This window comes from Corvus brachyrhynchos, unplaced genomic scaffold (assembly GCF_000691975.1).
Source record: "Corvus brachyrhynchos isolate BGI_N302 unplaced genomic scaffold, ASM69197v1 scaffold101, whole genome shotgun sequence".
Classification (NCBI taxonomy): domain Eukaryota; kingdom Metazoa; phylum Chordata; class Aves; order Passeriformes; family Corvidae; genus Corvus; species Corvus brachyrhynchos.
The window spans coordinates 8,957,120-8,979,456 of record NW_008237239.1 but is presented as its reverse complement, the minus strand read 5'-3'; the positions used below and the strand labels follow the sequence as shown (position 1 = coordinate 8,979,456).

Sequence of the window (22,337 nt, the reverse complement as noted above, 5' to 3'; positions counted from 1 at the left end):
GATCTCTTTGCTTTACAAACATGACTTGCATTTGTATGTTTAAAATAATCTATGTGCTATTTGTATACAGCCTTTTATTTCAAGGTATTAACTGTCCTTTGTTATGACAGGATGTTTTTGCATAGAAAAACAGGTATCTAAAGAATTATGTGAGTACAACTTCGGAAGTTGTTCCTGAGACTTTGACTACTGTTCCCAGAAATCCTTAATGTCTTGCAAAATGAAACAGAACAGCATAACTTTATTGGAATGGCCATGGCTGAGTTGTAGCAACTTGAATCATTGGCTGAAAGTAGATCAGTCTGTTAAGCTTTCAGATCAGTCTGTTTAGCTTTCTTCTGGTACAACATAGAAATACTCTCTTAAGCTGTTTTTATCAAGAGTCAACCTTTTTCTTACATAGTTATTTTATTTCTAACTGGTGCTCCTCTTTTACCTTCTCTTCCTCCTCTTTAGAAATAAAATTAACCTGTCTTTAATGTACATTACATACTCTCTACTAGGAGACAACCAGGTCCAAAGAGAAGCAACTCTGAATATTTAATATTTGTCAGCTAATGCATATCTAGATAAAACAATCTGATAACTAAAACTCATTTAGAATTTGGCTTTCATGCTAGGACTCAGGGAAAGAATTTCTGGATGCCTTCTGTTCTCTTTGAAAATCTTTGCCAATTTTGATGATGATATTTCCATAAAGTCATATTTGCTTTCTTTAAGAATATACTTCTTCATTTTGCTTTAAATATAAGGTATTATGGTTTCCTCTTTTGGAAATGGAGAAAAAGAGGTAATGTATTTCATATCAAACATTCCTTGTATGTAATGCAAACGTGTTTGACATAATATTAATATTTAAGAGAAAAAATGAGACATAGCAAACCCCAAGAATCTAAACTTAAGGAATCCAGTCAGCGACCTTTAAGTCGATTGCTAGACCCTGGGAGGGCTGTTTTCTGTTCTGTGCTGGGAGAGGAAGAATGCAGTTTTCCCCTAGAACAATAGACTGTTTGGTCGTACCCACCTTCTAAAAACAAAAGATAAGAAAGAGCTTCTCAATAACAAAATGCTAGTTTACTTCAGCTCCACTGTGCTTTTGGAGAGAACTAGCAGTTATTTGAGATAATCTCTTCAAGGAAAGGTCGCTCTGGTTGATAACAAAACTTCCTTTAAGAGAATTTGAGCCAGAAGTCTTTTTTCTGAACTGTCTCCTAAGGCTGTCATGCAGTATTTTGTTGAGGGCTTTGGTCAGAGTTAGGCTGTGATCTTCCCATTTCTGAGCTCTCCAGAGCAGTTCTACCTGCTTCAACTTCACAGACTTCTGGGTCACTTCTAATCCAAGTTTTCACTTGCTAGAACTAATTATAAACAGCTGAAAAGTAAATGCCCTTAACTCAAGTAGGCACTTGAGCCAGTAAGGAAAATAGCAGTACCAGGGAATAGGTAGTGTCCCACACTCTCATAGCCAACAATCTGGATTTGAAACCACTTTGTATGTGCTATTTTAACCTGTGTTTCCCACGTTGACCAGAGCAAAGAATGTGCTGTTGGGGGAACACAGGCTGAGATACTCTTAGCTTTGTTCTCCCAGAAGGCTGGCAGTGAAGAGAAGTGGGAAAAGTCTTCCCAAATCCTTGAAAATGAGACTCTTCTACATCAGTTGGCCTGGAGCAATTCAGATTTTCAGGACAGCCTCTTGTAAAGAAATCTACTGTTACCTTCAGAGTGTTTATATGGGAGGTGACAAGTCTGAACAGGCAAGTTCTTTCTTTTAGCAGTAGTCATTGCCATGCAGGTGACAGGTGAAAGAAAATTCCTGGAACTCCACAGCGTTCAAAGGCAGACTCACAAAGTTTATGAACCCGCAGTTGGAAAGCACACCAAAACCCCAAATCCTGCCCTGGGCAGGGCTCTGAGGGAGTAACAGAGCAGCCAGAGATGCTTTCGCTGCGGTAGGAATCCCGAGCAGGGTGCGGGCGGGTGCCCCTGCCCTGCTCCGAGCAGGGGCAGCGCGGGCGGTGCTGGCGCCGAGGCGCGGCCGGGCCGGGCTGCTGAGCGCGGGAGGCGCTGCGGGAGGAGCGGGAGCGCATCCCCCGCCCTGCTCCTCCCTGCTTCTCCCGGCCGCGGGGCACTGATCCTGCGCCGTCACCCCGCACCCGCAGCAGAGCAAGAGGCTGCCTCTGTCCTCTCCCCCTCTACTCTAGTTCCCTTGCAAAACAGAAAGCAAGATTCAGGAGAGAAAGCACTGATGTAAAACAAATTACCAGTCGCCATAATAAAGTCCAGTGTATCTCCAACTTATCAAGCTATCTGCAACTGTGCAGAAAGTCATAAGATAGTCCTCACTCTGATTCAGGGGGAAAAAAAGCCCTTGGACACATCAGATTTACTTCAACCAAGTCATTTTCAAGGACCTCAGTATGTGCTGCACAAAGTCCTTCTCACATAGCCTTAACCTATTAACGGCTCTCTAATTTCAGACATAATCTTGGTTAAAACCCACAAAAACTCCCTGTTCTGAACTCACATGTGACCACATCAAGGGCCTCTGCTTATGCTGAGGATTATTAAGCCTGTTGGACAGGTTATAACAGCTGGCTTCCCCACAGGCCCACACAGGGCCTTGCAATATTGGGACGGTAGTTTTCTGCACAATGTTTTCTGATGATTTAGAATGATTTTCTGCATAAAGCAGCCTATTCCTCCGGACTCTTGTTTCCTAACAGCAGGAACCATTGTTTCTGCTGAGCTAAATTCCATCCCCATTCCCTACCAGAATAGCTGCTGCAATGTTTTGACATCTGACGCTGAGGAAAAGGCTTCCGAGAGTCTCCTCCAGCGGCAGCGTGAGGAGCTGCTCTTGGCTTCACCAGTCAGGCTGTGCACTCTCGAGGGCGTTTCTACTCCTCTTTGAGCTTTTTTCTTTGTTTATGTTTCTGTAGCCAGCCACATAGCTCTGTGTGTGTACAGATGACAGATGTGTTTATATTGCTTTATAGGTGGGATAGTTGTAGAATTACATTTTGCCAGATGAATGTGAAATGCTGGAGTATGCTTTCACACACTTACTGCCAACAAAATACCTTTTAAAAGTTGTTCCAATGTACAGGATACCATTTTTCATGGCAAAGTCTTAAGTGTATATTGTACTGTTGAAAGTAAGGTCCTTGAAATGAGAAAACAGGATATACTGAAAGTCAAATTCACTGTATCAGAAAAAGAGGGAAACTCTGTTCCTTCCCTTATTACTGATTTTTTTTTCTCTATTTTAGAGCTTGAACCAATTCAATTTCCCCAGCTGACAGTTTTGCTCTGATGTAGATTTGGTATGGCTTTTTGTACATAAGCTTTGAAGAAACTACCTCTTAAATTGGTAAGTATTGTGCCTGTAGCATGACACTTGCCACTCTTTTATTTATCTTAAGAAGTGAGCAACAATTTTCAAAAGGTGCACAACAGATCATAAGGACAGCTTTGACAAGACCAGAGGAAAAATAATACCAGTTAAATGCTCTGCGGGTTTTGGAAGACTACAAAGTACAAACTGTCATGAAGCCAACTTAATATAACTGTTTCCTTTATACTCGAAGGATTCACAAGGGACTTCACTGCTAGCATAAAGGAAATAAAGCCTGTTGTGCTAGAAAAGACTTTGTTGCTTACAATTTTTTAAATGACACAAAGTTTCCTTACAGGAAATGCTACATTCATACAAATTCCCATATTTATTTGTAGACAAAAATTACCATTCATATAGCAGGAAAACTAGATGAAAACAGAGGCAGCATAGACTTAGAGCCACTATGGGTTATTGGTGAACACACCTACATGATAGCAATAAATACAACTACACAAAAATTTTACTGAAATGTAGAGAAATCTTTATTGTCTCATTTTTCAGTACCAGCCTAATTTTGTAACAGGAATTCTTGAAAATAAATTACTACAGGAATGTGAGTGAGGAGCTTACAGAGTCTATTTTAGGTAAAGCTTAGCTTTTCTTCTGTTGTTACACTATTCTACCAAGATACACTGACTTGGGATATTTTTTCTTTAGATCAGGCCACTGAACAATGAAATAATCTGAAAAGTAGTAAAGAATCTTTCCAGACAGGGATAAAGTTTCCACACGGCAGATGCTCTCTACATACACAATGATTGTTCTCTTTATTCGTAGAAGGCCAAGAAGAAAAGCAGATAAACAGACAGGAACACATGTTCCTGGTCCATTGCACAATATCTGAAAGAAATGAAACACATTACAAAAGTAAATAATGAGTATTTTCATAAAGTAAAAAATTAGAAGTGTGTATATTCATTTAAAATTACACAAAAAATATATTTCAAAAACGGCAATGGCAGGTGAATTTGAAAAAATGGGGGGGGGCCAAACAAAAGATATTATTTCAAAGTAGCTGTCAAAAATACCATATTTCTTTACATGTCATGAAGGAGGAAAAGAGCTCTGAGATGGCATGGTTATTTCTATGTTCCTTGACTCATGGTTATATAACCAAAACAGCTTCCACTCTCAGTCACAGCTTTGTGTTGTATCAGTATCAGTCATGAAATCTGTGCACATAATAAAGCCAAAGAAATTGAATTAGGATTAAACCTGGGATCCACTTATAAACCTCTTAAACCTTGGCTTAAGTCAGCAAAACACTTCAGAGTTGATCAAAAATGGGCTGATGTATTAGGACCTTCACAAGAATCTATTAGCTGATAGGTGTGACTGGGTTTTATTTTTTATTTTTAATAAACACTAGGAGACAGTTACAAGCATACAGGAGGAAGGTGTTTTGGCAAAAACATGTCATGTCCTTGGAGCAGAGGATCTCAAATTCATGTATAAATGTTAACAACAAAACAATGTACTCTTTTAATTTTAGACATTGTTCAACTGAAAAACAGACTGCTTAAAAGTAAAAGATTTAAACCAGGGTATATTAGGCACTCCACTTGGTATCAAAATTAATTTCAGGCAAGAAATTTCTCACTAAACTTAAATACTACCATGTAATCAGTACTTTTCTGCACAGCTGGGGTTACATGGCAATAAAGAGTTCTTTTATAAAAGCATGGCCCTATACCCCTTTTTTTTTTTGTTCCAAGTTCACCAGCTTGTAAAAGATACACTGGTGAGGGAAAAAATCTGAGTTTCTGCTTCAGGGCTATAACAATCAGTTCAGAACATTTCCTTTCCTGCTTCATGGCAAGATCCCACTGATAAAGGGGAAGCCTCACTTAAAAGCAACAGCTTTGGAGCTACAGAGTTCCAAATTCTCTCACCCATGCTTTGCCTTGATCATAGCCCCAGAAATCAGGCTTGGGGATGTGATAATTGCAATGCTGTGTTTTCTTACCACAATCAACAGACTGTAATACTGTTTCTAAAAATGTTCTGATTTTATTGTTGATCTTAATTGAACTATTTATTAATGCACAACTTTGCTGATGTTTTCTCAAAGTCCCTTACAAGTAACATGCTGCATGCAGTTTTAATCTTGAAAGTTTAGGGTATCAACTTCACAGATACTTGAATTTGGAACTTGCAATGGTGTACTTATTTTGTATTATTTTTGTATTCTATAGCTCAGAAGCTAAACGCATCAACTTTGCATACCTGAATTTTGAAATCAGAGCAATATACTGTGGTTTCAAACCTCCTTCTGAACCTGAGTTCAAGCACATCCACACTGGGACTTTAAATCCTACTTTACAATCTACTGAGAATGAAGATCTGTTTTTTATATGTTTGGCTTGGTGAGTAAGGACATAAAACAACCACACATGCTGCCTTTTTGCATTTCAAAGAAACTTTTCCATATCTGTGAACTAAATGATGCATTTTGTCTTATTTTCTGGAAAGTTTAATTAATTTGCAGGAATGTTGACTGCAATACTGGTACACGACTACATGACATGTAACTTAAGGCATGTTTAGGTATGTCTATTTGTAATAACATTTGTTACTGTAGTGAAAATAAAGGCATAGGAAACAATGTGTTCTCCTGTGTCTGCAGGCAAAACCCACCAGCATCCCTGCAGAAGCTGGGCTGTTTCAGACAAGTGCATAAGAAGCACCTAAAGCCCCAATAAATTATTTACTACTTACTATTTTTGTGAGTTGAATGTACAGTATAACTACTGATCTCCTATTCAAAATCCAGCTTTAAGTGAACAGACAAAAATGTGCACCACTGCTGAACAGGAACTCCACTTCCCCTTTGCTTTAGTAGAGCTACCTGGAGTACACATACTGTCTTATCTTCACTGCTCCCTGAGCCCTTTCTCTTCTATTGCCACCTGTTCTATTGCCATTTCTGTTCTATTGCCATTTCTGTTCTATTGCCATCCTCTCTCCTGTCCTTTCCTCACTGCCATTGTTTTCCATCAATCTGTCTGCACTCTACCCAATCCTCCGAGATGTCTCCCACCCATCCTCTTCCCTAGTTTTCTTTGTGATCACTGGTGTTCATCTCTCTTTGCAACCCTCTTCTCAGGCACCCTTCCAGCTGTCTTCCTTCTTAAATGGCTCTGCATTCTTTTAGCCTCCATCTACTATGAAAGCTCAAGCATTGGTCCTTTACTTTCCACTGTCTGACACAAAAAACACCAGTTGTGGATATGATTTAGATCAGGTAGCCATCCTAACATTCTACTGAGCCCAGAAGTTGAGAATTGTATAACAGGTTTTATAAAAAGCTGAATTTTTACAATCATGGTCTCCCTCAAGCCATACACTTCATCGTACTTCTCCCCTTTATTAAGCCTGGCCAGCAGCTCCAGTCCTTTCAGTATTTGGTATCTTTGTGTCTAGATGCACACACAGAGGTAATTGCCACAACGAATTCCAAACTAAGTGTACTCACAAAACATCATGTAATGAAATAACACTAAATGGGTCTATTAGTGAACCTCTATGTAGCTCTAAACGCCACACTGAGCTGCTGTTACTACTTTGCTGAGGTACAAAACAGGCAACAATCAAAATCATAATAAAATACCTCTCCTATATTCAGGTTTTGATATGATGTACTCAGTTTATAGCTTCTACTGACTGTTTATCATTTGTAAGCTGCTTCTCAGATGCCCTTTGATCCATGGAAAAGCACTTGCATGCAGGAAAAAGGACCAGGAAAATTATAGACTTGGCATCTTTAAAAAAAACCATGATCTGATCATAACTCATGTCTTCTGCTCTTTCCCCTTTCACACATATGAATTCAAACAAGACAAAGCAGATGTGGCTCTATAGGATTTCTGTATGCAAAATCCTCATAATACTCTGACTATAGGTGTTCCTATCCCAAAATGCTTAGATTCAGGAACTGGCCCCTGAAAGAGACTGTTATTAACCTGCTGAAGCCCACAAACAAATAGATCACTATCTGAACTGGGGCCTGTGATCTGTAAATCAGAACTGAAGATTAACCTTCAGTTAATCTTCAGTGCGTGTCTGCAGACATGTCCTACCTAGAACTGGTGCAGTTGCAATTGCAGCGGCAATTCCCCTCCAAAAATCTGGTCTGACCAGTCCTACTTACTCCCTCTCACACTGCCAGCAGGAAGGGAGACCAGTGGTCCTTCTGCTTGGAGTCCAACATCATACACTCTTCAAGGAATACAGGGGAAACTTCTGAGAAAACAAATATGTACGTTATAAAGAAGAGGAATCATTTGGGAATGTGCAAACTAGAAATGCTGCTGTTCAGCTCCGCCAGCACACAAACCAGAAAGGATGATGGAAAGGAACTGAATCATCTACAGCCTTCCTTAAAGATGAGAAGATGAGCACTCCTACTAGTGAATTTCAAAACACTATTCAAAAGTAAATTTTGGAGAATGATTGATGTCTTACACCTCAAAAAGACCAAGGCTTTTGCTTTTCCCCACCAGCAGAATACCAGTATCTCCTACTGAACCCCATGGCAATCATCAGTATGCTGTGGGAAGAGGCAGGAATCTATTGGACCAGAGGGGACCAGGGCCTCTACAAGGTCAAACAGCTATTGAGGGTGTTTCCCTCAAATATCTATTTACAATTATCTACTTCCCTCAGTATCTACTTACTTTAGCTACAAGGCTGCCTGTAGAATATACATCTCTGAAAATCTCTGAGTTCAGCCTTCCTTAATGAGGCAGCAGAAAGGGGGAAAGAGGCGGCAAAGACAATTTCTGTGTCACTTTTGTGACCTCTTGAGCTGCAATTGTCCAAGGTCTTTCCGGGTCACTGGGGGTTCCAACTTTGTTGCCAAGAAGCTGTAAGGGATTGTCCCAGAAGCCAGTGCTCCAGGTCTCTCTACACCATTTATATGCACCTCTAATGCAAAGAAATGCCCAGCTCACTGTTAAATTGGCTCACTGGTTGCCTGGGCTCGCAGTCAGGTCTATAACCTAAGTCCTACATACTAAAATTCACTTCCAATTCAATCAAACCTAACTTTAAACAGGACAATAAACTAATCAAGCTGTATATTACTGGAAGTTTAGAAGTAAAGGATCAGAATACAACATTTACCTTCAGCAACTCTATAAATCTAATTTCCTATTAATCACTTCTATATAAAAATGGAATAGTTCTTGCCTTTGTGTTTCAGATATTTTTCACAGCTGTTGAAAGGAAATAAGCTAAGCCAGCAGTCTGGGAACTGCTGGGAACACTGGCACATGGCACCACTGCTGATAAAAGCTACTTTAGAGTTGGTGAATGCAGCACTGTAGCAGAGTGACATTTACCAGTGAAAACACTGAAAGCAGAGCTTGCAGCTTCACTGGGATTAAATGTCACTGGTTACACCAAAAATGCTTTGCAGTTCTTCTTGTTAGTACATAAACATACAATTGCTGTGTATCTTTTAAAGAACAAGTGTTTAAGTACTACTTATGTTCTCAAATTATAACAATCAAAAGGAGCACAACATAAGTCCCCCTAAACTTAGTAGAAAGTGGAAAACTAATTTGTGTTTTGCTTTGCATAGGAAACTGGCAACACCTGCTGTTCTCCTTAATGTCTTCTGCAGAGATTGGCCTTTTGTCACCTGGTCAAGAGCAGAAAAATTGCCCTGCTCCCTGGGGCTGGGGCTGGTGGGAGTGTGGCAATGCTGTTTGCTGCTGGGATGTGCATGTGTGAACTGAAGACTGTGCTGCTTACCAGGCATGGAGTGACCTCCTGGAGGACCTTTAGGACACTGCTTGGACCTCCTTCATTCTGGCGTTGCTCCCTACTCCACAGTGCTGAACAACTGGAGATAGGACTAAGGGAATAGGAGGTGGTGCTGATAGACAACTACTAAGAGAGGCAAAGGCAAGTGGAGTGATACAAAACAGACCAAAGCTGAGTTAACTGAATGATATAGAAATATATATATCTATGCAAGTCCTACTTTTTAAACTGCTATGCAACATACCTACTTTTTAACAATGTAGGAAAAAAACCCCATTAGGTATTTCTATGTTATAGGAATAATGAATGTTTTCATTTGTGTGGTTTTTGTTTTAATGGGGGAGGTGGTTGTTTCTGTGGCACAAGAAGAGAATCTGCAATGAATTGATTTGTATTCTGCTGTGTAAATTACAGCATCTCATGAGCTCACCAGCACTTGCTTGGTTTTAATACTATATTACTGTCTAAAAAACTTCACACTCAAATACTTAAGCATGTTGAGAGGGAGTGTTGTTATTGAAGCTTTTGCTAGTCCTGCTCTTTAGTATGTCTGAAAATTCAAGTTTTGAACCTTAAGAAAAATTAACTTAGAACTGTTAATACTTTTTACGGTTTAAAAAAAGCAGGAACCTTTTTCAACAGTTCCTTATTATTGCTAATGATGGGGAGAAAGAAGAATTTCAGGTTCTGTTTCAACAATAGAAAGGTTGTTAAATACCTACTGGTTTATTCTTTCTGAAGAGTGAAGATCTTATCCAGTTCACTTTCCTCCACAACCTGCATATAAAACCAGCTAAAACTTCACACCCTATTTGCTGTTTGAACTTACCTGCAGAATGCAAGGTAGGACAAAAAAATGCCAAAAAACTAGCTGTGTAGTCTGATGTAAATCAGGCAATTAAGGTAGAACTGAATTATACCTGACTACACTTTTATCTTCTACTGTCTAAATCACTTGAATCATCAGGGGTGCAAGAAGGAAGTTACAGTGTCCTACAGCAACAGCTTGTGTTCGGGCTGGTCAGCAGCTGAGCTTGTAGCACTGCCATGAAAACCTTTCTTCTTCACCTCTGGATCTCACTGGTACAGTAGCTCTTGTTATTGTACAATACACCCAGTAAATGAGGTGCTCTTCAAAACAAGCAGAGACATGTGTGGTCCTACAGGCAGATTACCTAACCAGGATAAATAAGATTAGTGAATGCCAGAGTGGGGAAGTGGAAGAGCAAGGACTTAAATCAGTACACTACACAGCTGGAGTTCTATTTGTTTCTGAGTATTACTTTCATCATAGAATGAAATAGATTGGGAAGCATCATCTTTTATGCAGCTCTCACTTTCTAAAGGTTTGGGGAGAGAGAGAAAGGAAAATCCTACCTAGTGGATTTTTCTATAGGAGAAAAGGAGAGCTTCTGCAAAAGCACTAGGAACTAGATGTAAGGATTTAATCATAACAGCATTAGGCATTGTCACTTCTGCCTTCTAGGCCTGACCCAGAGTTACCAACCCATTGTCCTCAGGGGCAAGAGACAAGGGAAGAGGCTCAGCTGATGTGATTTGCATCAGCATCCACATACAAAGTAGTGAGGGAAGCTCCTGGATTCCAGCAGAGCACAGGAGCTTAGCTGTGCATGTGGCTATTTGACACTGTAAAGACTTAAAACAGCTCAGGTCTGCTTGTGGGTATGCCCAAGGGCTTTACTGATGAAAATAAAAGATATGACTGGGGTCATTAGGAGTGTCAGAAGTTAGGCAACGGCTTAGTGAGGAAGGTTTGAGAATCTTCATTTGGGTGTCTAAAGAAACATGCAAGCTTTAATTTTTTCTAAGGAGTCTAACCTTAGGCACCTTACCTAACTGCCCCTGTATGCCAGGTGACAGGTCTGTCATTGGGATTAAAAGGTCTTTGGAGTGGCAGTTTCCATCAGCATACTTCCCAGCCTAGCTGCCAAACGTAAAATGAGAAACACAGAATGTTCAATTAAAAATAATAATAAATGACAGCTGTGAGACTGGTACTAAGGCTCAAGTCTGTGAAAATGTTAGTGTTGGTTATCAAAACATTACAAGAAAACCCAGGCTGTCAGTGGGACCAACAAAACAACTACTGAGTCTTTTGAGAAACCGTGGGAGATGGGTAGAAGGTTGGTTAAGAAAGAACAAGATTACCAAAGCAGATACAGGGTGGAGAATAAACTAACTCCCTGCCTATGTTACTATGGAGTGGGTATGTGGTTTATTGCTGCTGACAAATTAGTAGGAAGTAGAGGAAATTTGACTTAGTGTAGATGAAAAAGTTGGTCATAAAAGAATTCAGTAAAAGGCCTTTGCCAAGTAAATTAAATGGTAGCTACTAAACTACATCTCTAGCTACAACACTAGGTACTATCTGGCTTTCAGCAACATCACCTTGGCTGAATCTGAACCTGACTACATCATCTTGGTCACCATGAGAAATACCATCCAACCTTTTAGAGCCTCTTTACAAATAATTTTTACATACTGCTTATTCTAGTAGCCTGCTTCTACTTGAAAGGAGAAATTAAATCCAAGGACTTTCAAATATACTCATGTATGTTACTAATAGCAGCCTAAAATGAGCCTTTTATTGCAAAGCTCAGTGTGTCTTTCATTAATCGGGCATTCGTTTAACTTCAATTTGAAAGCAGTATTTTAGGTTAACTACACATGACATTTAAATGTACATAAAACATCTCCGAGATCTTCTAAGTGTAAAACCTAGGGGTGTTGGCAGTCTGTATCTGCATACCAGTGCTTAGATTTAGCAAGACTGTTATGCTTTATAACATATGTGGAAGTGTGACCAGGGTGTTCATTAGGTTCATAATGAGCCTGATAGCTGATGAGTTAAGACTCTTTTAGGTCTAAAAATGCCTCCTTAAATCTAAGCTAAGATCTCAGTTCATCTTTACTGCTACTTCTGTCCTCCCTCTGAAAAGGAGTGTCTATAGGCACGTCTAATGAGCAGTCACAGAAAGGGCAGAGCTACAATTCGGCTTTGAACCAGCTGATTGGAATAGCTTTAGATGTTTATCTGTGCTCAGCACAGGGTAATTCTGCATTGTGGCTGAAGGGTAGCTGTACACAAGGTAGGAGGGGTGAATAAGACTCATTTTCATCAACACTGAGAAGTTAAACACAAATTTCGATGCTTTCACTTTAGTTTCTTTTTAGGTGAAACAATTTGTATCACTGGAGGTCTTAATCCAGTGTTCTTACTCTTGCTTATTTTGACTGTTTTGATCCTAGAAGCACAAGAGTAGATCAGACATACTGTCAATCTGGTCGAAAAGAATTATAAACACTGGGGAAAGCTTCAGCATACAAAAGAATGCAGCAGTTAGTCCTAATATTGCATTATACAAAGTTCACTTGTTATAAAATGAATAGAGAAAAAAACGCCACCACCCAGATTTTGTAGCTTTCCACAAAGTTCCAATTAGAACCGTGATATAAGGGACAATAACTTACTATTTGTCACAGTAATTTGTGAGAGTGTTATGAACTTAAGATATTTTGGGCAGGGCACAAAGAATGGAAAATCTTAGCTCAATGAAATAATGATCTCCTTTCATTTAGCTTACTGTGTGAACACTTCTGTAACCAGAAGCCGCCTCAGTCAGTTTAACCAGTCAGGGGACCAGGCATGTGTGATGTGCAGTCATAAAAGAATAGGTAGATTGCTACAAGCATGGTGAGCTGTGCAGCTTTCAGGCTTCTAGAAAGAAGTTTAAAAAGGAGAGATTCATTCAACTGACAGCTGGTGGGGAGGGAGCAACAGCAGAGCACGTACTTGCTGTGCAAAAGTAAACTTACTACAGACTTCCCACAGGAAGGAGGCCCTAATGTGGGAGGACCATCTTCTTAGCCTGATTTAACCCAGGTTTTTCCAAGTAGCAGTCATCTGAAAATATCTACTTATTTCAGGCTCTGTACTGCCCTGAGGCAGTAGGAACTGTTGAGAAGTGTCCCCAGAAAAGGAAAAAAAGTGTGGTCCTAAGGGTCTAGAATGTGCAATCTACTATGGAACTTTATGCAGCATTTCTGCACAATTCTAGGTGAAATTTAATTATATTAAAGGATAGCAAATCACTGACCCAGTTACATAACCCATCTATGGCTTGGATACATCTATAGCTATGGATAGAATATTTTGCAGCTTCTGCTGTGTGGCAGGTGCACATCCTTTGTTTTCAGTTTGGCTTTCAGGTATGCCAGAATGACCAGGATAATCATGACCCAGACAAAAGGCTAGATCACCTGAAAACCTAGCTTCAGGGTTGGCAAACTAGCCCAAGGACAATGGTTCAGTAAGCAGCAAGAGAAGAGAAGGCCAGCTTCCTTTGAACTTGTATCTACTGACTGACCTCAAGCGTATTATAGGAAAGATGTAACTTTAGTTTTGTCCTTCTTGTATATCAAACAATCTGTGTAAGATGCAGTAATTTTCTTTATCTTTGGAAAAAATATCTGTGCAGCTTGTCTAATTTTTCTGTAAATACGAAGGATTTGCACCCTTTCCTAGATAACAGATCTTATAACATCTTGTTCTGGTTTTATGTTTCTTCTTAGCCTTTCTCTCAACGAAGACAATAAAAGTCTCTTTTCTCTGACCAGCTGCCTGTTTTCATGGTAGGAATTTGCAATCTTTGAGACTGCATGTTAAGTCTGGCTGCAGCTGACAAATGCTTTTAAAAGCTTTTCTGGGGGAAGGTAGGTGTAGGCAATGTGTGCTGGCACAAGCCTTTCCTTCCCTGGAATTTTAGGTCTCTGTATAGGAAGCCTATCTAAGGCAGATAGATGGTAAAAACTGCCCACCACACATTCACCTGCAAAACACTCTGACATGTTATTTCTGTAACTCTTGGCTACAGAAGCCAAGTCATGTCAGATGACTTCTGACATCTTAATTGTTACTTGGCTTAATGTCTCTAAAGGGACTTAACTTTGCAGAGCGCAGATGCTTGTAACTCAGAAATGGGCCTCCTGAAGATGATCTCAAGCTGAACAACTAAGCTAACTTTTATATTTCTAAAACTCTCTGGAGGCCCACTTCAAGTGTGGGTCAAGTCCTGCAAGAAAGCAAAGATCTCCAGGAAGTCGTTCTGTTCTTTCTGAACTTACTGTCTTGAAGAAAGGTTAGATGGAACTGATTTCTCATGGAAAGTAAACCAAGAAGCTTTGCCAGATCAGTGTGAGATACAAAAGTGCTCATCAAGTAAAGCATACATCAAGTAACTCCTGTGCAGCTGGGTTTGCTGTTTCCCTTTTGCAGCTATTTGCACTCCACAGATAGGCTTAGGTTGGCATAACTAGCATATCTGTTCCAAATCTTGCCTTTGTGCACCTAATGGTTTTGGGCTCCCTTTGCAGTACTTCTCTTTTCCTGCATTTCTTGACAACTGCCAACATTTCTGTGTTTCTCTAGATTTTGGGTACCTAGAGAAGACTTCAGTCATTCCTTTATAAACATACTTCTGACAAGCCTGAAATCACAGGTAAGGATTTGGGCATCACTCATACATACAAATGACTAAGAAGCAACTCAAAGTTGTCTTTGACTCCTGCAGTTAAATAAAACCAGTGTCTAGACTGAAAATGTACAGCACCCTCTGTAAGCTCTGCTGTTTAAAAATACAAAGCTCTCAGCATGATGTAATATGGTGCTTGTTTCTAAACTCGGTTGTTGATTTCCATGCCAAAAGTTATAGATGAGTCCTGTGAATGCCAGCATTTGTCCCAGCCTTTCTAGTTCTTTACATTACTAAGCATTGCATTTTGCCAAGAGTAGAGTGAGTTTCAATTCACTGCAAACATTTTTGTTGAAAGGCAATTAAAAACTACCAGTTGCTTCACATACCATACAGTCTTTTCACTGGCAATGTGAGGCATTTTAATCCCTGAATCAGTCTCCTCAAATAAGCGTTTTAAAATCTTTGCAGCTCTCTGAGTTATTATATTTTACAGAACTCTTAAACTAAGATATGCACACAAGTAGTAGTATGTAAGCAGCTTTCAACTGGTACACGATTTGCCACAATGCCAGAGATGCTTCTGCCAGCTGCTATTGTGGTTGATAATTGCACCTGACAAAAAGTAGTTGGGGTTGCCTTCCCCTGCAGCTCTTTAACTACGGATGAAGACTCTTTGGATCTCATTTTGAGACAGAGGTTACTTTAAACACTGCAAAGGGCTTAAAGACCTTGCTAAAATGTATCCTTAATTTTACAAGGGCAAGTGTTCTTCAAAAACGTTAGTCTTCTGATAGCTTGTCACAGTTCACAACTCCAACACCATTTCTAATAATTCTATGTGTAAATCTCACTGTCACTTTAAATTCCTTTGGTAAACAGAGAAAATGTAGAATTAGATTAGTAACTTCCTGCTTCCTATAATAAGCTACACAGTGATATTTTTCCAGTCAATTTCTTTTGTAATAAGTAAAAAAATAAATATACATTAACCTAACACAATGGTGTAGCAAAGTGATTATTATGTTACTCACATTCTTCTGTTTGCTCATGTAAACAAACTTGACTATCACCTCTGCCCCAATCAAAATCACTGCAGAAAGAATATGCCACCTTCTCCCCTCTCCCAATTTTATCTCCAGTTTTCGAAATAGGCTTGAAAAGCAGTAACTGCAGAAAAAGCTACTTTTGTTGTTCTGCACACTAAACTGCTTTGAAAACTCCAGCAAGCAAGCAGCTTTTGATCTGACAGGAACTGACCAGTACTACTGAAGCAAATGAGATCAAATTACTCACAGCAGCCTCTCTCAACATTCAAAATATCACAAACATTAAAAAGCCTCTTTAGAATTAGTTACACAGTTCACAGAGGGATTTTTAAGAAGTGTCTTTACAAGTATCCTCTGTGCATGTATGGATGTGACTACTAAACTATGAAAAATACCCTGTAACTGCACTAGTTTTTACATGCTTCATTAAAATATTTTAAAACTCATAAAATATGAATTTGAAGTTCTGCTAACATAATGCTTTTTAAAAAGCCTTCAAGTTTAGATTACTAACTCCCTAAGATGACACCAACTCTAGCGAGAAGCCAGCTGTAACCAAATTTTTTCTTACAGAATTTTAAGACTTAAATCTAGGAGACCAGTGTACTACCTTTTATGTTAACACAAAACTTTATGGATTGAATCTCTCCATTGTAGTTCTACCATCTGACAATCCTGAATGCTTCTGCCTTGTTTAAATGTGTGGAATATTTTAAAATAAATGTAATTAGCATGAGAGTGCAGTTTTCTGAACAGCTTGAAAAAGCTACTAAAGTGCTGAGGAGTTGCTACTTCAGCAGTGATGCTTTTTGTCATTAGATGAGATAATTAATGTCAGTCAGCCAAAGACTAAATAAATATGCATTGTAGCTCAAAAGTCCATGTAAGCACAAGAACTGAATCTGTATATATTTGTGCTGGTCTGAACCTGTCTGTGCCAGACTGGTCATACCATTTTAGAAGCAAGTCCAGCCAACAGGATAACCAGGCTTTCAGGCATAGTTTGTGCTGCTGCAATCCTGAAGAGATATTATCAGGAAGGAGCAATCTTGTTTTTGCTAGCTCTACCAGCATAACAAGGGAGTGACTCTCTGATGTTACTTGCAAACTTCGAGAGGGAAAACTGGTATTTGCTATTCTAATTCATCAGCAGTGCAACCTGTTCTTTCTTGATGTATTGCTGCACTATTTAATTTAACATTAAAAATAGTTTTCCTGTGAATTGCAAATCTAAGCATACATATGAGATGCAGTCTGCAATGGGTTTGTTGATATTCCAAGTGTTTTTATGATGGGGATTAGCAAGTTCTCAATAAATTACAATTTTCTTTACCTACCAAATCTGGTTTCCGTTTGTAGGTCAGAGGAAGAGAGTAAAGTATGGAGTATAGTGTTGTTACCACAGAGGAGATCCAAGACTGTCTAACCTCACGGCTTCTGGGAATGCGATCAAGGGTGAACTGGAAAAGAGCACGAGGAGAGGAGCTGTTACTTTTCTGAGAATGCTGTGGCTCCTTCTTTCTAAATCTGTCTGTAGCAACCTTTTCTTAATTTTTTTTTTACTCTAGTTTGGAGACGTTTGTGTATAAAAAGCATACAGTAAAGTATAAAAAGTACAGAGAAATACCAGAACTGTGTAGCTATTGTTTAGTCCCGTCTCAGGTTACTCCAAGCCACTGGCAAGTCCCCGCAGTTGTGCCGGGAGTGTTGGGCGAGTGCGGCACCTCGTGGGCACCAGCGGCGCTCGGAGCCGCACTGCGGCCTCCGGCCCCTGAAACTCCCGGGGAGCTGCGCTGCGGGAAATGCAGCGGCTTTTCCCAGCCGATGTCCGCGGAGTGCTATTAAAAACGGAAAAGCAACTCTCACCATCCTTTAAAGGAGTACTCAGTGAGTATTCAAAAGATATGCATGATGCATGTTCAAAACGCAAAATATTTGCCTAAAGAAACAGGAAAGAACATCTTATCATTAAATAAAAAAGAGGTAAAGCAGTAACTTTCTTTGTTCTTTTCCTAAGTGAAGACGATTCACTGTGTGTAAAAAGTACCAAATTAATAAAGCAAGGATGTTGTCTTTTTGTCTTGAAACTCTGGGAGCAGGGAGCAGTTGTTGGGCTGCCTGCCCTCCTCGCAGGTGGCTTTACCTCGATGCAGAGGAGCTGCCCCTAGGAATTACTGCTACGTCAGAAGGCACTCCTCCTGACAGACACTGCTGACAGATTAAATGAAACAACTGTAGTGGCTGCAGTGCAGTGTTCAGTGATGCTGACATGTGGACAGTAGTTGTTATCTCAGTTCACATGGGACACCAGATCACTACTACTCAGGAAGAACTTACATTGGGTGTGAGAAACTCTAAATACTGAAAATTGCCCAGTTACTTCAAATGCACATTGCTAATTGTCAGAGCTTAGTCCTGGTGATTTGTGCTCCTGAGAGATGACAAAAGCTGTACAGTAAGTACAAACTGTAAGTACAAATCTGTTTTGAATAGCAATAACTGGGACTTTTTTTTAATATATAAGGTGGAAAGAATAAAAAAACTCCTAACACTTGTAAATGCAGAATGTTAATTTTCTTGACAGAAATGATCCTGTTTCACTGTGATATGTTTCTTTAATAGCTGGAAGGCATTAACAGGTGTTACAAACTGATTTTTTAATGTTTTATTTGTAGGTGTTGAAACTCTGATTGCATTACTCTGACAACAGAATATGGAAAAATAAACATCCCCCCTGCTCCCTATTCAACAGGTTTCTGGTTATCACTGCCCCTGTTTCTTAAAGCTTTGGAAGAGTTCAGGTAATAAAAAGAAATGCTGTAAGTGGAGTTTAGACCCTTGCGCAGTACTCAGCCCTGCAAGAAATATGGGTATGGTAAGGTGGTTTTAGGCAGATCACGGCTCAGTGGAACTATTCAGATGAACCTTCACTGTAAGAATGGTGTTAAAGAGTATTTGACAAAAAAACTGTACATTATTTTCTCCATCATTAAAAAACCCAAATAATTTCAGCAAAACTTGGCAGGAACTCCAAACAGTATCAAAGTAGAAATTTACTCATAGAATTCAAGTAAAAATCAGGCTGATTTTATCTATACTTTGCAAAAAACATGCTGAAAACTTTGCACATCAGTGTTTATGTCATGTTAGGACTTCAATCCACACATCAAACAACTCCTAAATAATAAGATTGGGGGGGTGTTGTTGTTGTTTGTTTGTTTAAAAGCCACTGCCAGATGCTTCTGTAATCCCAGACTCTCACCTCATGAAGTCCTGTCAATGTTCCAGACAAAGGTACATCCTGTCTATTTTGCTGGAATACAGCATAATATGTCTGATACCAGAAAAAGATTTCTCCTCTATCTATTATGGTGTCATATTGTTGCATTTTTTTTCTTTACATCTTTGTAAGTGATGAATTTTTTTTTTCTTTGAAAACAAATGTTCCAAACTGGCAAGTCCATAATGTAATTTCAAAACCAGTGATGTAGTCCTTTACCTAGTAAATATTGTTGTTTTGCAAGGATGCAAGGAAAAACTGGTGGGAAACTGCAACTGCTGTGAATTATTATAATATGCTTAGCTGAATATACTGCAAAGAAACTGGCTTTACTTAATTCTTTTTTATGCTGAGAAAAAATATTTCTTAGCATAGTACCTCTCATGAAACATAAAATGGAAAAGAACATATGGTCAGAAGAGGTTTATGTAAAGGTTAGTTAATCTGGTTGCTCATCTCAGACATGAGCAATGGGGGTATAGGAATTCGTGTTCTTCAGTCAACAAATCTAAGTTGTCTCTCTGCTGCTAGAGGATGTTGACAGCAGCGAAAACAGGTTCTGTAGGAGCACAGAAGGTTCCCTGAGTAACAGCTCTGGGGGCATCCATGTGGAATAGCTGTGGTTAAAGGTGGGGGGCAACAAAAAAGTCAGTGATAGCAGAACCAGAGACTTTTCATAGGAGGCATTTTTGATTTCTTTTTCAAGAGAGTGAGTGGGTCAAGGTGCAGCATTTTTCTTCTTGTAAGCAAGATGCCCATTCTGGCTTTCTTTCCTTCTCCCTGAATAGCTGTTAGAATGGAGCTAGACCACAGATGAAAAAGAAAAATACTTGGGGAGGTGTGTGTGTTTAATTTTCTCTTACATCACTGATTTTCTGTTACATCATCATTGTAATTTGTCTTCCATCTGGTCCTTAGTTCTGAAAAATTTTACTTCCTTAACAAGATGAGGAAGAGAATGACCATATGTTGAAGCATTCAGACTTCTCCCTTTCATTTATGCAAAGCTGTAAGAAGCTAAGACATAATTTTTAAATGTTTGGTGATCTCCGGTGTCCCCAATAACAGAACACACACGGTGTATGAGTGTGTGAAAGCACACTCTGAAAGTTAGCAAATATATGTTACAGGCATGTGATCTTTACTTTCCAAAATTTATCTTTCATTTTCACTCTAAAAAGTTTTTCTCAGTAGAAAGAGAATGGTCAAAGGATCATCAGCATCTGTTATCCAGACATCAAACCCACATGCAGCCAAAAGCGTTCCTCTGGCTTTCAACGCTGAGGGGAAATATAACTACAGGATCTGTTAGTAGTTGGAGGGTTTATAAAAGGGAAGCTGCTTAGCAAAAACAAGTGAACTATGAAAACCACATAACCTTTTAATATTGAAAATATGTATCTTCAAGAAATCTAATAATTTAGGGTTGGAAATTTTTCAGGTAAGCAAACATGACTGCGTGAATGGCTGTTTACCCAGCAAGATTTCTCTGAACAGGAAATACCTCTGGTCACTTTATTAAGCATCCATCCTCGGTGCACAATGAGAGGTGAAAGCTGGGGTGAACAAACTTAAAAATGTCATTCCTAAGTGAGCCTGTTCTTCACCTTAGCAGCAGTTGCCTTACATTAAAAGGGTTTATTCTGAAAATCATTGGTACTGAGTCCGACAGTCTTTTGTCCCAATAGGGCTGCTGACGACAATGGAAGTGCACCATATGAAATCAACACCATGTAAATAATTAATTTACTGTGTGTTGTACTATTTGCTCAAAAGAACTTACGATTTCTGTAGTCACAACATTCATTTCCACTGTACTTATTCCACTAATACTCTCTACTAATCTCACTGGATGTCAGATCCCACTTTAGGTCAGCAGTTACGGTGCTGTCTGTTAATCATACAGCAAACTAGTTGAAAGCAAGCAAACATCTGAGAAAAAGATAAACAAGATATTTTAATGATTTTTTCAGGATTTTTAGGAGTTCAGCATTTGCTCAGGTTATCAGTCAGAAAGCTGACATTTAGAGGCCTTGCATCCCTTTTAAACACACGTTTAATAATTTATTTTAGAAATACAACCAAGACACAGTCTAGAAACACACAAAGCCAATACAATTTAAATTATGGTTTTCTTAGATAAAATATTTTTATATATAATTTCTTTCAAAAAAAATACTATGTGTCACTGAGGGAAATGCCAAATTTAAAAAAAATCCCCTCTGCCAGATTTTTGCCCCCAGTACTCTTATAGCTACAAGTAACACTTTAATGGCTAGCTGATTTACAAAATTATGAGACTTCTTTTCAGCATGTTTTTCTTGAGCAAGGGAGAGCCTTCCCTGTACAGTCACTTTCACTACAATTACATTCTCTCATCACTTTAAGTGGATTAACATGTTAAACAAGAGGTAAAGGCTATTAAGAGAAAGTAAGGAAGGTGGTAATGCAAACTAGGAGCAAGAATGGCATTTGCTGGTTTTAGGTATATTTACTTTGCATTTTCAGTGTCTCTTTAGTACAGCATTAATTAGTAGTGTTTATTTATTTTATTTCTAGAACCAGTTTGCATAGAATGGCACCCTTAGCTGAGCTTTAGTGCAAGTGATCATCAATACCTAGAAAATCAAACGCACTTGTTGATTATATAAATATCCTTCCAAAGAACCACTTCCAAACTGCCTTGAATTAGAATGTCATGTTAAGATTTTTCTTACATGAGTATATTTAACAAGTTACCTGGGAGTTGGAGTATGTTTCAGCTCTTTTTTGTTCAAAAGAACGTATTTTAGCTTCACTCATCTTATCTGAGTCCGCCAAAACATAATGTCTAGGAGAGTATGACTCTGACAAACAGCTAAGTAACCTCAGGATTTCTGTTGTGTGCCCACCTGTTAAACAAAAGCTGCAATTAGTATGTGAAAAATTTCGTAGCTTTCCATTTCTTCAGCTGAATCAGTCACTTTTCATTTTAAAGCATATTGGTACTACTGCTATCAGTGAAAGTATCTTCTGAGAGTAAAGGCTTCAGTCAGAGGATGGCTGAGACTGTTTAAGTAACATGGAAAGAACTCAGCTCCCACGGAAGTGGTATTGATGGACGTTTTCCAGTGAAATGGGATTGAATCAGGGTCACACAGGCATCTGACATTTGTGTTTAATCTCCTGTACACAGTGCAGAACACCGGGCAAAGAGTGACACTGTAATCTGTACTCAAAGGCCACCCCATGGTGCGATGGTCAAAATGAAGCTGGACGGGATCTGGCTCAGAGCTGCACCTTGGAAGCAGAACTGCCACTGACCCTGCCCTGTGCTGTGACCTGCCAGAGCAGGGGCTGCACTATCC

The 22,337-nt window shown here is 39.2% G+C and overlaps 1 protein-coding gene across 1 annotated transcript; it reads right to left on the bottom strand.

Annotated features, from left to right (window-relative positions):
• Positions 1 to 4,152: 4,152 nt before the first annotated feature.
• Positions 4,153 to 21,899, bottom strand: ALG14 (ALG14, UDP-N-acetylglucosaminyltransferase subunit). The gene is made up of 5 exons (XM_017729861.1): positions 21,730 to 21,899; positions 17,048 to 17,170; positions 11,023 to 11,110; positions 7,551 to 7,642; positions 4,153 to 4,240 (listed from the first exon to the last, which is right to left on the bottom strand). The coding sequence occupies exons 1-4, from the start codon at positions 21,790 to 21,792 to the stop codon at positions 7,557 to 7,559; spliced, it is 360 nt and encodes a 119-aa protein (XP_017585350.1). The 5' UTR covers positions 21,793 to 21,899; the 3' UTR covers positions 4,153 to 4,240; positions 7,551 to 7,556.
• Between the last annotated feature and the right edge of the window lie 438 nt (positions 21,900 to 22,337).